The 13,417-nt window shown below is 43.7% G+C and overlaps 1 protein-coding gene across 1 annotated transcript in view; it reads right to left on the minus strand.

Annotated features, from left to right (window-relative positions):
- The window catches only part of LAP3 (leucine aminopeptidase 3), a 332,922-nt gene that overhangs the window by 108,892 nt on the left and 210,613 nt on the right, over positions 1–13,417 (minus strand). The window contains exon 7 of the mRNA XM_086964054.1: positions 12,939–13,097. Within this exon, the coding sequence (XP_086820180.1) occupies positions 12,939–13,097 (159 nt within the window). The remainder of the gene's footprint in view (positions 1–12,938; positions 13,098–13,417) is intronic.

Raw genomic sequence — 13,417 nt, forward strand, 5'->3', positions numbered from 1 at the left:
TGGTGGATGGGGTGGTGGTTGTAGTGGATGGGGTGGTGGTTGTAGTGGATGGGGTGGTGGTTGTAGTGGATGTTGGGTGGTGGGCCGTTTTTCAGCCGATTTTTTTACAGGGCCGATTTTGCAGCTATGCATTAAGAAAGTTTGAGCTATTGGTATTGTAAATGACAAATATTTTATTGATGTGTTGGTTTGGAAAATAGTGAATTGAATAGCTTTATCATTTACAATGCCAATAGTTTTTACTTTCGCAAATGTGACACCTATAGCATTTGTAATGCAATATGTGTTGTATTTACGTGACTTAGATGTATTGATATTACAAATAAAAATGGCTTTTATTTTTTTAATAATTAATATTTAAAAGGTATTGTAATTTATAATGGCAATAGCTTTTGTAAATAACTTTTGTGAAGATTATGTTCATTGTATTTAATTGTGATGAAAATCCAAGAACAGAAGTAAACTATTAACATATTTTTGTGACATTTGTAATGAAGCTTGAAACATTGAGAGAACATATTTGAACCAGTTATTGAATGGTTGCAAAGATTGATGCTGTGGTGGCGCGGAGTGATGTTGTGGTGGCGACAAGTGATGCTGTGGCGTTCAGTGATGCTGTGGTAGCGCATAGTGATGTTGTGGTACCCCTGAGTGATGCTCTGGTGGTGCTGAGTGATGCTGTGGTGATGCGATAGATAGAGTGAGTGCAATAGATAGATAGATAGATAGAGTGAGGGCGATAGATAGATAGAGTGAGGGCGATAGATAGATAGATAGATAGATAGATAGATAGATAGATAGATAGATAGATAGATAGATAGATAAATAGAGTGAGGGTGATAGAGAGATAGACAGATAGAAGGGTGATAGATAGATAGACAGATAAAGTGTATTTATGTTGCATTGAGTAGAGTGTAAGTATGAGGCATGTAATTATATGGCAATGAGTGGTAATATGGGGAGTGTATATTGTATTCAGTAGAGTGTAATTGTGTGCCATGTAATTATGTGGCACTGAGTGGTATTTGGAGTGTATGTTGCATTGAGTGCAGTGTAATTATGTAGCGTGTAATTATGTGGCACTGAGTGGTATTATGGGGAGTGTGTGTTGCATTCAGTAGAGTGTAATTATGTGGTGTGTAATTATGTGGCACTGAGTGGTATTGTGTGGAGTGTGTGTTGCATTCAGTAGAGTGTAATTATGTGGTGTGTAATTATGTGGCACTGAGTGGTATTTGGAGTGTATGGTGCATACAACTATGTGATTAAGGACCAGTGAGCAACCCAAAATACCCTTGAGGGCTTGGGTGAGTAAGTAGAAAGGTATAGGTGCCTTAAAGGGGATTTGTTTAACAAAATATAATTAAACGTGATTCAACTAACTCTTTAGGACAGGTCAATGGTCCTTATTCTTGAAAGGACCATTGACTTGTCCTAAAGAGTTAGTTGAATCACGTTTAATTATATTTTGTTAAACAAATCCCCTTGAAGGCACCTATACCTTTCTGCATATAACTATGTGGCACTGAGTGGTATTTGGAGTGTTTGTTGCATTGAGTGCATTGTAATTATGTGGCGTGTAATTATGTGTCACAGAGTGGTATTTGGAGTGTATGTTGCATTGAGTGCTGTGTAATTATGTGGCACTGAGTGGTATTTGGAGTGTATGTTGCATTGAGTGCAGAGTAATTATGTGGCGTGTAATTATGTGGCACTGAGCGGTATTTGGAATGTATTTTGCAATGATTGCAGTGTAATTATGTGGCACTGAGTTATTTGGAGTGTATGTTGCATTGAGTGCAGTGTAATTATGTGGCATGTAGTTATGTGGCACTGAGTGGTATTTGAAGTGTATGTTGCGTTGAGCGCAGTGTAATTATGAAGCATATAATTATGTGGCACTGAGTGGTATTGTGTGGAGTGTCTGTTGCATTGAGTGCAGTATAATTATGTGGCGTGTAATTATGTGGCACTGAGTGGTATTTGGAGTGTATGTTGCATTGAGTGCAGTGTAAATATGTGGCGTGTAATTATGTGGCACTGAGTGGTATTTGGAATGTACGTTGCATTGAGTGCAGAGTAATTATGTGGAGTTTAATTATGTGGCAATGAGTAGTATTTGGAGTGTATGTTGCATTCAGTGCAGTGTCATTATGTGGCGTGTAATTATGTGGCACTGAGTGGTATTTGGAGTGTATGTTGCATTGTGTGCAGTATAATTATGTTGCATATAATTATGTGGCACTGAGTGGTATTGTGTGGAGTGTGTGTTGCATTCAGTAGAGTGTAATTATGTGGTGTTTAATTATGAGGCTCTGAGTGGAATTTGGAGTGTATGTTGCATTGAGTGCAGTGTAATTATGTAGCATATAATTATGTGGCACTGAGTGGTATTGTGTGGAGTGTGTGTTGCATTCAGTAGAGTGTAATTATGTGGCGTGTAATTATGTGGTACTGAGTGGTATTTGGAGTGTATGTTGCATTGAGTGCAGTGTAATTATGTGGCGCGTAACTATGTGGCACTGAGTGTTATTTGGAGTGTATATTGCATTGAGTGCAGTGTAATTATGTAGCATATAATTATGTGACACTGAGTGGTGAGAGGGTTGCGAGGGTGAGGGCAGGCAGGGGAGGGGGCAGAGCGGGGAGAGGGTGTGAAGCAGCAGGGGCCTTTGAAGTGAAGCTAAGCTTCACTTCAAAGGGGTTGGAGGAGTGCGGCTGAGGGAACAGACGGCGATTTGATGATGTGCACGCGCATTTTAGGTCAATGCGCTTGCGCATTGACCTAAAAGCCACGGGCACAGCACCAAATCGCCCAGTTAGGTAAAGTCTGTTCAAGACGCTATAGTCTCGCTCTGCTCAATGCGCTTGCGCATTGAGAGGCGAGACCTACAAAGGTACAGATGTAATGTAGGCGCACAGGGGCAGTCTGATGTACAACCTGCATAGGAAACTGCCGCCTTTCAAGGGCAATTCTCGTCGAGAAAACAATAATTTCGAGAACACAAATTACTGTGAAAAATTGACTTTCTAAAGCAGTTTAATAGATCGTAAAAAAAATTAAAAGACACGTGGAAAATGTGCTGCTGACATACAATTATTGAAGAAGTCGAGACTTTTTAAAGCATAAAGTTAAAAAGAAATTGAAAGGTCACCAGCAAAAAATAAATGAAAAATAACAAAATAACACTCGGTGAAACAGAGCTTATAAAGAGTCAGGGTTGCCTTTAACAGGAAATACATGAAAACAAATGAACTGTTTTCGAAAAAAGAAAAATCTCAATTCAACAAAACAGCGGAATCATCGCTCGGCGAAATCAGGGCATTTTAGAAAACACTGTAACTAGAAAACCTCCATTTTTTCAGAACAAAAGGGAGAATATATATATATGTATATATATATATATATATATATATATATATATATATATATATATATATATATATATATATATATATATATATATATATATATATCGTATATCTAAAACGCATCTGCTAATCTGCTATGAAATAAGGAGAAAGGGGAAATACAATGTTTCTAAAACTCAGAGTAACTTAGTTGGACTTTCCAAACAGTAATACTCGCAAACCAGGGCCGTCTCTGATATGAAATGCCTGTAGGGAAATTAAATGATTCTAAAATAGAACTTCCTCTGACGTACAATAAATAACAGGAAAAGAGCTGCCTTTCACGTACACAAATAAGAAGAAATAGACAGCCCCCAACGCGTGACACCGCCGAGCCAGGGGGTGGGACCAGTGTAGCGGACGAGAAAAAGCATGGCGCGCACAGCAACGTGCAATTATTAAGGCCAAGAAACTGTCTCTTTAACACACGCAATACCCTTCGAGAAAAGGACTGTCTAGAAAAAGGAACAATTAAAGAAAGGAGGCTGCGAGCGACAACACACGGCAGGGTAGGGGTCTCACACACAGCAGAGACCTCTTTGACTGATGCACACACAGCATGTCTCTAAAACTGGAGCGAGGCCCCGCAGCCCGAGCGCTCCCCGTGGCGAGTGTAACCAGCATCACCTGAAGCCCCAAACACGGTGTCTAATAAAAGATGTCCCCACAGAAGAGCACCCCTCCCCCGAAGCGCTTCCTTTTTTTTTATCACGTAGGACAATGTTCGTGGAATAAATTATTATAAGAACAGACTTTTGTTTTTAGGGTACTTGTGGTCAAGATCAAATTCTGGGAGTTGTGCTGCTCTGTCGCCTCAGAATTAAATACATACACTCACAGAAAAAATAACGTGGTGTCTGTTGCCTTTAATTTGTGGTGAGGATTTAATTTTCGGCTATTTAATGCTTTTGGCTTTTAATTAAACGGCGCATCTGGGCTAATGCTACAGTTCATGGTGTGCGCTTTTGTGGCCAGTGCCGCTTGGTGCAGTGAGCGCGCTGTAAGTAACCTGTAAGAATTCAGAGCTCCTTGGTAGCATTGTTCACTTTGAAAAGAAAGTGTTTCATCACTGAGTATCAACGACGTTTCAACATTAAAATAAGAGCAGGGTCATCGTCTGGACAACAGCGCAGTATTGGTCCTGAAGTTTTTGAGAGAATATATACTCTACTGACGGAGAGAAGGCAGAGAAGGGGGGGGAGGAGAAATGCGAAGACGGAGGGAAGACAGAGAAGGGGGGGGAGGAGAAATGCGACACGGCGGGGGCGGAGCGGGGAGAAGTGCTAACTTTTGACTGGGAACAGGGAAGAAATATGTTTGGACTCAAATGAATTGTAATTTAAAATCTCGTTATATGGGACTCAAATGAATTGTAATTTAAAATCATGTTATATGGTAAAGTAGGATTTCAGATTACAATTTTTAAAATGCCACTTCCAGAAAGTTGGGTACAGCCCCACTTACATTTCATTCCAAAGAGCTTGACACCAGTCTATTGTCACCCAGACCCCCTGGAATCTGGACAGGGAGGAAGGAAGAAAACAACAGTGGGAGGGGGGAGGGGGTTGGTTACTCGAGACGTTTCTTCCACATCAAAGCTGGCACCAGGTATAAAAATAGGCCCTCACACAAACTTTACAGTACAGTCTTGGACCTGTGAAAGACTGCCTTGTACTCCAGAGGACTGCCCTGCTGTTTGAGGACCTCCTCATTTCTCATAGAACTTGCCAGCTGTTTGAGGCCTACCTTTTTCCTCAGATGAAGGACTGCCCTGCTGCTACCAGAGCACTGCCCTGCTGCTTGAAGGCAAGAGGAACATTCAACCCATTCGGCCCTCTGATAAGGTACAATTAGAAAGTGTTGTAGAGCACTGCTAGCCTAAATAAAGGATAGCAATAGCAGGGTATCACCAGCATATGACACCACCTTAAATCCCAGATGCTGAATGATCCCAGCAAGATGGATCCACATAAACACTGAAGAGTGCGGGGCTCAATGCAGAGTCCAGTGGAAGTCCATAGCTCAGAGGCTTCGGAGCATAGGAAAAAAATTGAGGAACATGGAATGATTGAAAACGGCAGGATAAAAACAACCTGAGCCACTGTAAAGCAATCCCGCCAATGCCACTGTTCCCTAAGAGCTGTACCAGTATGCGGAGGGAAACAGTATTAAAGGCCGCAGAGAGATCTAGTAAGATCACTAATGCTGCAAGATTCAATTTTACAAACCCTTTGATTTCATGCACGGCAGATTTAGTGCCAAGACAAGGCCTAACTCTAGACCGTGAGATGTGCAGTTGAGGTGACTATCAACTATTTTCTCAAGCATTTTAGACAGTGCAGGAAGCAAGGAAATGGGCCTGTAGTTGGAAAAAACCTATGGATTTTTTTTAAAATGTGGAACTCAGTAGAGCTTGTTTCCAGAGCTTAGGAGTCCCAGCCTATTGAAGTCAATCGTTCAAAAGAACATTCATTATAGGGTTCATGATATGCAAGACTTTGGATAGGATTACAGGAGGGCAGGGATCTAATGCAGGTACGATCCATGCAGGTAAGAGCAGTGGCGTGGGGTGGAGGGGAGGGTATTCGACGTACGATGAGGAAAACAAATACAAATTTAAAAAAAGAAAGCCAAAGGATTACCATGGGGTTAATTTTTTACATTTAATAAGTGCTAACCTTTGACTGGGAATAGGTAGAAGAAATATGTTTGGACTCAAATGAATTGTAATTTAAAATCTCCTTATATGGTAAAGTAGGATTTCAGATTACAATTTTTAAAATGCCACTTCCAGAACGTTGGGTACAGCCTCACTTACATTTCCCTCCCAAAGAGCTTGACACCAGTCTATTGTCACCCAGACTCCCTGGAATCTGCATAAGGAGGAAGGAAGAAACCAACAGTAGGCGGGGGGGGGGGGGGGGGGGAGGGGTAATTCTATACATTTCTTCCACTTCAAAGCTGGCACCATGTATAAAAATAGACCCTCAAACAAACTTTACAGTACAGTCTTGGACCTGTGAAATACAGCCTTATACTCCAGAGGACTGCCGTGCTGTTTGAGGCCTTCCTCATTTCTCATAGAACTGGCCTGCTGTTTGAGGCCTACCTTTTTTCTCAGAGGACTTCCCAGCTGCTACCAGAGCACTGCCCTGCTGCTTGAGGGCAAGAGGAACATTCAACCCAGGACTACTAGAGTGACGCCAAAGTTCAGTTGGCTGACCTACTGTTCTGAACTACAGTGACACAGCAAGCTCCAGGCACCTTCCTGCAACTACCCAGCTGGCTTGCCTACGGACCAGCAACCAGACCAGCCAGAGCCCTGCTGGCCTCTGCTGGAGGTAATCCCCGATACCCTAGAGGTGCCCCACAGTTCCTGTACCCTTGGCTGGTCAGTTGAGCACCTCCAGTGAAATCCTGAAGTTTTGAGCTCTATATAAATGACTTCAAGAAGGTAACTTTTTCATTGGGACTAACCAGCTCCCTGTATTCGGCCCATACTCCATCCAGTCACCCTGAACTAGTGACTGTGTCTAGCACTACCAGATACCCACAGTTAGCGATTTCTGCTTTTTGGTGCTATTTTTACTTAAGCCTTTAAAATTGCTTATCTCCGGTTCTACTGATTGGGTTTTTGTAGTTTTGGCCCCATTTTATTTAGTAAATTTCAACAACCAGCACCTGTGACCACAAGCAGGACCCAGCGTTAGCCACATACGCCAGGCGGGACCCGCAGCTTCTGTCACCTCTCTCCCTCCGCTGCAGCACCTTCACCACCTTCGTTGCTGCCGCCGAGTAGGGGAGAGCGAGCGGGCCTCAACTGCAAATCCCAAGTGCCCATGCGACCGGAAGTCGCACAACAGGAAATTGCGGCAGGCGGCGCATTTAAATCGCGCATTAATCCCGGTGGAGCGGGGATCAACAAGCAGCACCTGTGACCACAAGCAGGACCCAGCGTTAGCTACATACGCCAGGCGGGACCCGCAGCTTCTGTCACCGCTCTCCCTCCGCTGCAGCACCTTAACCACCTTCGTTGCTGCCGCCGAGTGGGGCAGAGCGAGGGGGCCTCTGAACTGCAAATCCCAAGTGCCCCTGCGACCGGAAGTCGCACAACAGGAAATTGCGCCAGGTGGCGCATTTAAATCGCGCATTAATCCCCACGTGTCGGGACGCCGGGCAAAGCCCGGGCAAAGGGCGGGCCCTCTACGGCCCTCCAAGGCCGGATAAGGCTGGGCTGGGCCACCCCACTAATCTCAGGATTGAGGCTACAAGACCCGGCACTTACAAAGGTACTGTCTCCCAATCCCTATACCCTGTTTTCCCCTTTCAATATTCATGTTGTGATCTTGGCAGCGACCGCTATTGCTTAGGGGGATACTAGTCAACAGCTAAAGAGGTATAGACTGTCCAAGTATGAGGAAAGGGGCCAAGACGAGCAGGATGCCCACTTTAAGGTCCAATACAAGGCAGAAAGCTGATACATCACCGCCATTACCATCACTAACTGCAATTGACAAGATGCTGCAGCAAACTATAGGGGCAGTGGCATCCGCTATTGTTAATACTGAAAGACGGCTTTCAATAGCACCAACAATAGCGATCCAGGACGCAGAGGATGGCCCTGTGGTGGTAATACCAGACGAACCAGAAACTAGCTTTTCTCTAACCTCCTCATTTGTAGAGTTGCTGTGTGCACAGGCAGTTATAAATACACCTAGAGCCCCACAGACACATCACTCAGACGTGTCCCCCTCCCCTAATCGAGAAAAGTCGAACCCAGGCAATTCTACTATGAGAAGGAGGAAAGATACCCATGGAAACAAGCCCCAAAAAAAGGGGGGGGGGGGTCCACCATGAAACTAATCACAACTTGGTGACACCAATAGTAAACACCGCGCCCGGCATACCCTGTTGGATAGCTAACATGGTAGCAGATCTTAAGGCTGGCTTGGAAGAGTCTATCATTACCCACATCAAATCTTTGGTATCACAAATTGATAGACTCACTTCGCTAATAAATAGTAGAGGGACTGGATCAGCTAAGCCAGTGACCATTCCAGCCCCAATGGCCCAGACAACGGGAAAATCAAACACACTAACTACTACATATATTGACAAGGCAGCACAAGATACTAACACACCCAAACAAAAGAATAGCGCAGCACCTCAAGTAATTATCACCCCTAAGCCAACAGTTTCCCCACAATCTGGCCCCAGTGCTAACACTCTGCAGACCAATACATATAAACAGGGCCCAGATGAGTAGAGCCCCACATTTCGGGCTGCAAAACAGGTGGGAACAGTGGCAGGCTCTCTCCTCATACGATCCAGCCATTGCAATGCACGCACATTGGAACAAGTTCTGTGCACTCGATGAGGTGGATTGACTCGCTCAGGATCAAACAAGTCCATCTCAACCAGTTAGTGGTCCCTCAGAGAAAGGACACCCACAATCAGGGAGTACCACACTTACTGTAGTAGTAGAGACTAGTAGCAATAGGGGTCTCTCCTCAAATTTTTTAGCAACTGAACGGTTAGACATAAAGGGGAAAGAAAAATGGGCAGAGCCAAATGAAGGTAATATTCAGACCATAACTGATAGCCCAACAATACCGGGGAAGGCCAGGGGACCCAGTACATTAGGGGAAGGCACAAACAGGCCTGGCAATCAGGATGGATTGAGAGTTATATCTTGGAACATAGCTGGGGTGGCGGCCAAATTCAAATGTAAGGAATGGAGGGACTACATAAATAGATTTCAAATTATATGTCTCCAGGAGACCTGGGCAGTCGAGCCTGGCCAATACACACTGGATGGGTTTAAATGTTTTGCGGTCCCAGCTGTAAGGGCGGCATCAAGGAGAGCAATTGGCGGATTGCTTATTTATGTGGATCTCCGCATACAAGGGACATGGTCCAATTTAAAATGGGAATCAGTGAATATGCAGGCGATAGGCTTCCGCAATGAGGGGCTAAACATTATGGTGATAAATTGGTACAATGCCGTAGGAACAAACATCAGTGCCAACACCATCAAAGAACTGGACGGTCATCTACAGGCACAGCTAGTATCCAACAAGTCTGCCAGGAACCCATATGTCATCCTGAACCCATATGTCATCCTTGCAGGAGACTTCAATTGTCATCTGTGCGAGAGATTAAGACCAATTAACAAAGAATGGTCAAGATGTACAGTAGCAAGCGGTCCACATTTTGTCCATTCTGTAGAAGGGCTGGAAATAGATAACCTTATTAACAAGCACAATCTGACACATGTAATGGACCTAATAAAGGTAGATAGTGCTGGGGAACCCAGCATTTAAAGGTAGAGGTTGTCATTCCTACATAGATTTCATCATGGTCTCCCCTACACTCAGAAAATGGATTGGCCACTTCAATATTGAACTTAGCCCCTTCAGCGACCACAACCCCTTGGTTGTGGACCTAAAATGCCCTAACTTTGAAAAATCAGAGGGCAGATCTGGCACCATAGAAAAGGCCACAGACCAGGGGAGGAGATTAAGGTGGGCCAAGATAAACAGAGATGAATTCTACTGCAACCTTGTAATAAAAGGCCAAAAACAAATAAATGTTTGCCTCGCTGAAAAAGTGGTAGGAGAAAGTGTGGTCAGGGCATTTGAAGAGATAGCCTGCCTTGTGGACGGACTATTAAAATCAGCAAAAGGACCAAAAACAACCCAGATCCCTCGATGGTTCGACCACGACTGCACTAAGGCACTTAAAGATCTAAAAAAATGCCTCAGCCAGAGACCAAGGGATAATTCTAAAATAGCTTGTTGTAGATCTAATTACAAAAAAAACCCTGAAATCTCGCAAACTAACTCTGCAAACCCAGGTATGGGAGGACCTAAGGGAGGCGGCAGTGAGGGGGGACATGGCTGCATTTTGGAAAGTCATCAATGATCCATGTTTTAGTGACTCGAGCGGGCCACAGGTTGTGAATACAATACTACCCGAACAATGGTATACCAATTACCAAAGCCTTTATAGTCACATGGGAGCGCCACAGCGGGAGGAGGGAGTAAGTCCATCAGTACCCATTAGTTTAGACTTCTCCCTGACAGAAGTGAAACTTGCAATCTCAGGGCTATCAAAAAACAAAGCGCCAGGCCCTGACGGCATACCAGCGGACCTCTACTTGAGTAACACCGATCTGTGGGTCCCCATTCTCATGAGCGTCTTGAACGAGGCAGTAGTGGCAGGACTGCCCCGTTCCTGGTCCACGGCAACCATCGTGCCCATCTACAAAAAGGGGAATTGGGATGACCCACAATGTTACCGTCCCATATCGTTAATCGACGTGACGGCCAAGGTCCTGGGGCGTGTCATCCTAAGCCGCTTACAATCTTGGGCAGAGGACAATGACATACTATCTGACACGCAATACGGCTTCAGAGAAGGGAGATCAACAACAGACCAATGTCTAAATTTATACCTTCTGACGGCGAAGTACACCATTGCCAGCAAAGGGGTTATCCACATGGGGTTCATGGACCTCTCGGCGGCCTTTGATCGCGTCAATAGACAAAAACTATGGGCCTTGATGACAAATCTAGGGGTGGATCAGGGGCTAGTTGATACACTAAAAGCCCTACATTGGGAGACCACAGCCACAGTGAGATACACGCAAGAAGGAATGAAGACAGAGCCATTCTCCTGCACCAGCGGGGTGCGCCAGGGCTGTATACTAGCTCCATTCCTATTCTCACTATACATCAACAATCTGGACAAAGAGCTAGTGAAGTTGGGCGTGGACTCATTCCAAATAGGTCAGCGCCCGGTGCCAGTCCTCATATGCGGACTACGCCATGTTGTTGGCCCGCACCTCACTGGGACTCCAAAAATTGATTGATGGCTTTGTCAACTTCATGAACTCGTTTGACCTTGCAGCAAATTTGGAAAAATCTTATGTAATGTCAACAGGCGCAAGCACCAAAAGGGACTTTGTACACATGATAGGATCCCATAGGCTGGGAAGGGTGAAGTCCTTTTCCTACCTAGGAGTCCTTTTTGACGAGAAATTGGAATTCAAAAGTCTCATTGAAAAACATGCAGCTAAACTGGTGGCTTCAACGAGTGCAATAATGGCATACAGAAGGAGACTTGGCAGATGGTCACCGGAGCAGATACTTAACATGTATCGATCAATTGTCTGTTCCAAAGTATCCTACGGTGCTGAAGTATGGGGTTTTAAGATCAACCAGGTGTGCCAGATCCATAAAGAGGAAAATAAGTTCTTCAAAAGGTTATTAAAGGTTCCCCAGAGCACCCCCTCTTACATCACACACAATGAACTGGGGGAATCATACATTGAAGATAGAATAATGATTAGACCACTCCTGGCTTGGATCAAAATTTGGATCAACCCAGAGGCCAATTTTAGCCGACAAATTATCAAAGATTGTATGAGCCGGGACAGATCCCGTGGTTAAAGTATGTAAAAGACTCTTTGGAATCAATTGGTTGCAAGAATTCCTTTTTGGACCCCCAGTCCGTGACTAAACAGAATAGGACTCAGGTTAAAAAACTTTTTTCTGACTGGATGTCTTCGAAAAGGGCCCTCAAGGAAAAGGGGAAATAGTCTGTCACGGCGCATTGCCTGCTGAAAAAATCATGCAGAATGGAACCATACCTGGCAGTAATGTATAATGCGCAGGAAAGATTTTACATGACTCGCTTCAGACTAAATCTCCTACATCACCTACTCGCCGTCCCCTCGGGTTTTACAAGAACAGTGGAGTTGAAGGGTACCTGCGGCTGCAACAATAGTTCTCCGCAGGATACCCTTCATTTTGTTCTATTATGTCCCTTTTATTCAGTCCCCAGGCGTACGTTTTTAGTAAGGATTCTGAAGAAAAAGAAGCTGGGACAGGAGAAAGCAGCTTTACTTTTTTTGCAAGAAGCTCCAGATCCTCACACCCTGTTATGTATAATAAGCTTCATCAAGATGGCAATGAGACTAAGAAATACACGAGAGGCTGTGGATTTTAATAACCCGTAAACTTAGCCCCAGACTCTAGTAAACCCCATTAATGAACGTGTATCCCCATTTTAGGATATTTTATCTCTTTTTTAAATTGTCTTTTTTAAATAATGTTTTTAAAGAATGCATGTTTATCTTTTATGCTCTTTTATGGTATCTTTTGAAGTGCCGAATAAAGGTATTTGAAATGAAATAGTAAATTTGCCTCTGTTTTTATAATTGGTGTGGGATAGCTCGTGTTGGTTATTCACTTTATTACTGTTTGCATTCTGCATACAAACTTTTCACATTGCATTTAAATTAAGCCTGACCGGTTTTGTGCCAAGCCACCAGAAGTTCGAGTACAGGTTAATTTTGTGACTTTTGTGGTTCACCTGATGTAGACTGTGCGTGTTGCTTGAGATGCTTGAGAAGGTTTTTCAACCCCCCACCCCAATCAAAAACTCAATGTCTCACAGTTCAGCTTTGATGGTCTGTAAACATGCAATAAATTCATTTATTTAGGATTTCATGTGATGATTACCTGTCAAAAGTAACTCCTTTTCCAACTAGTACAAGGGGAGAATCCTTTGCACTAGAGCTTCCATTATAGTGAATCTCTAAAAAGATTGGAGGCTCATCGGATCCTTTTGATACACTCAAGAATGCGCCCATCTCTTGTTCTTCTATCCATGCTTTTTGCCTGTAATGGGAAAAGACTAATCAAAATACTGAAGTGATTACTTTTTTTTTTTTCTAAATATTTTTTTCCGTTTTACAACAATTTTTTAATCCCCCCAACCGCACAGGACATTTCGACACAGAAAAGGAGAAGATGCACACAAACAAAACACCTCCCAGGCAAAATAAACACCATGTACCCTCATACACTAAAATCACAGTTAAGTCCAAATCATTAGATGGCTTAGGGCAAGGTTTAAATTAATCAAGAGAAAAGTCATTTTACTTAAGACTTCTTATACATTCCCCATAAACCATTTGAGGTAGATGGTAGCATTTGAA

The sequence above is a fragment of the Lissotriton vulgaris genome, chromosome 3_2, assembly GCF_964263255.1.
Source record: "Lissotriton vulgaris chromosome 3_2, aLisVul1.2, whole genome shotgun sequence".
NCBI classification, from domain to species: Eukaryota; Metazoa; Chordata; class Amphibia; order Caudata; family Salamandridae; genus Lissotriton; species Lissotriton vulgaris.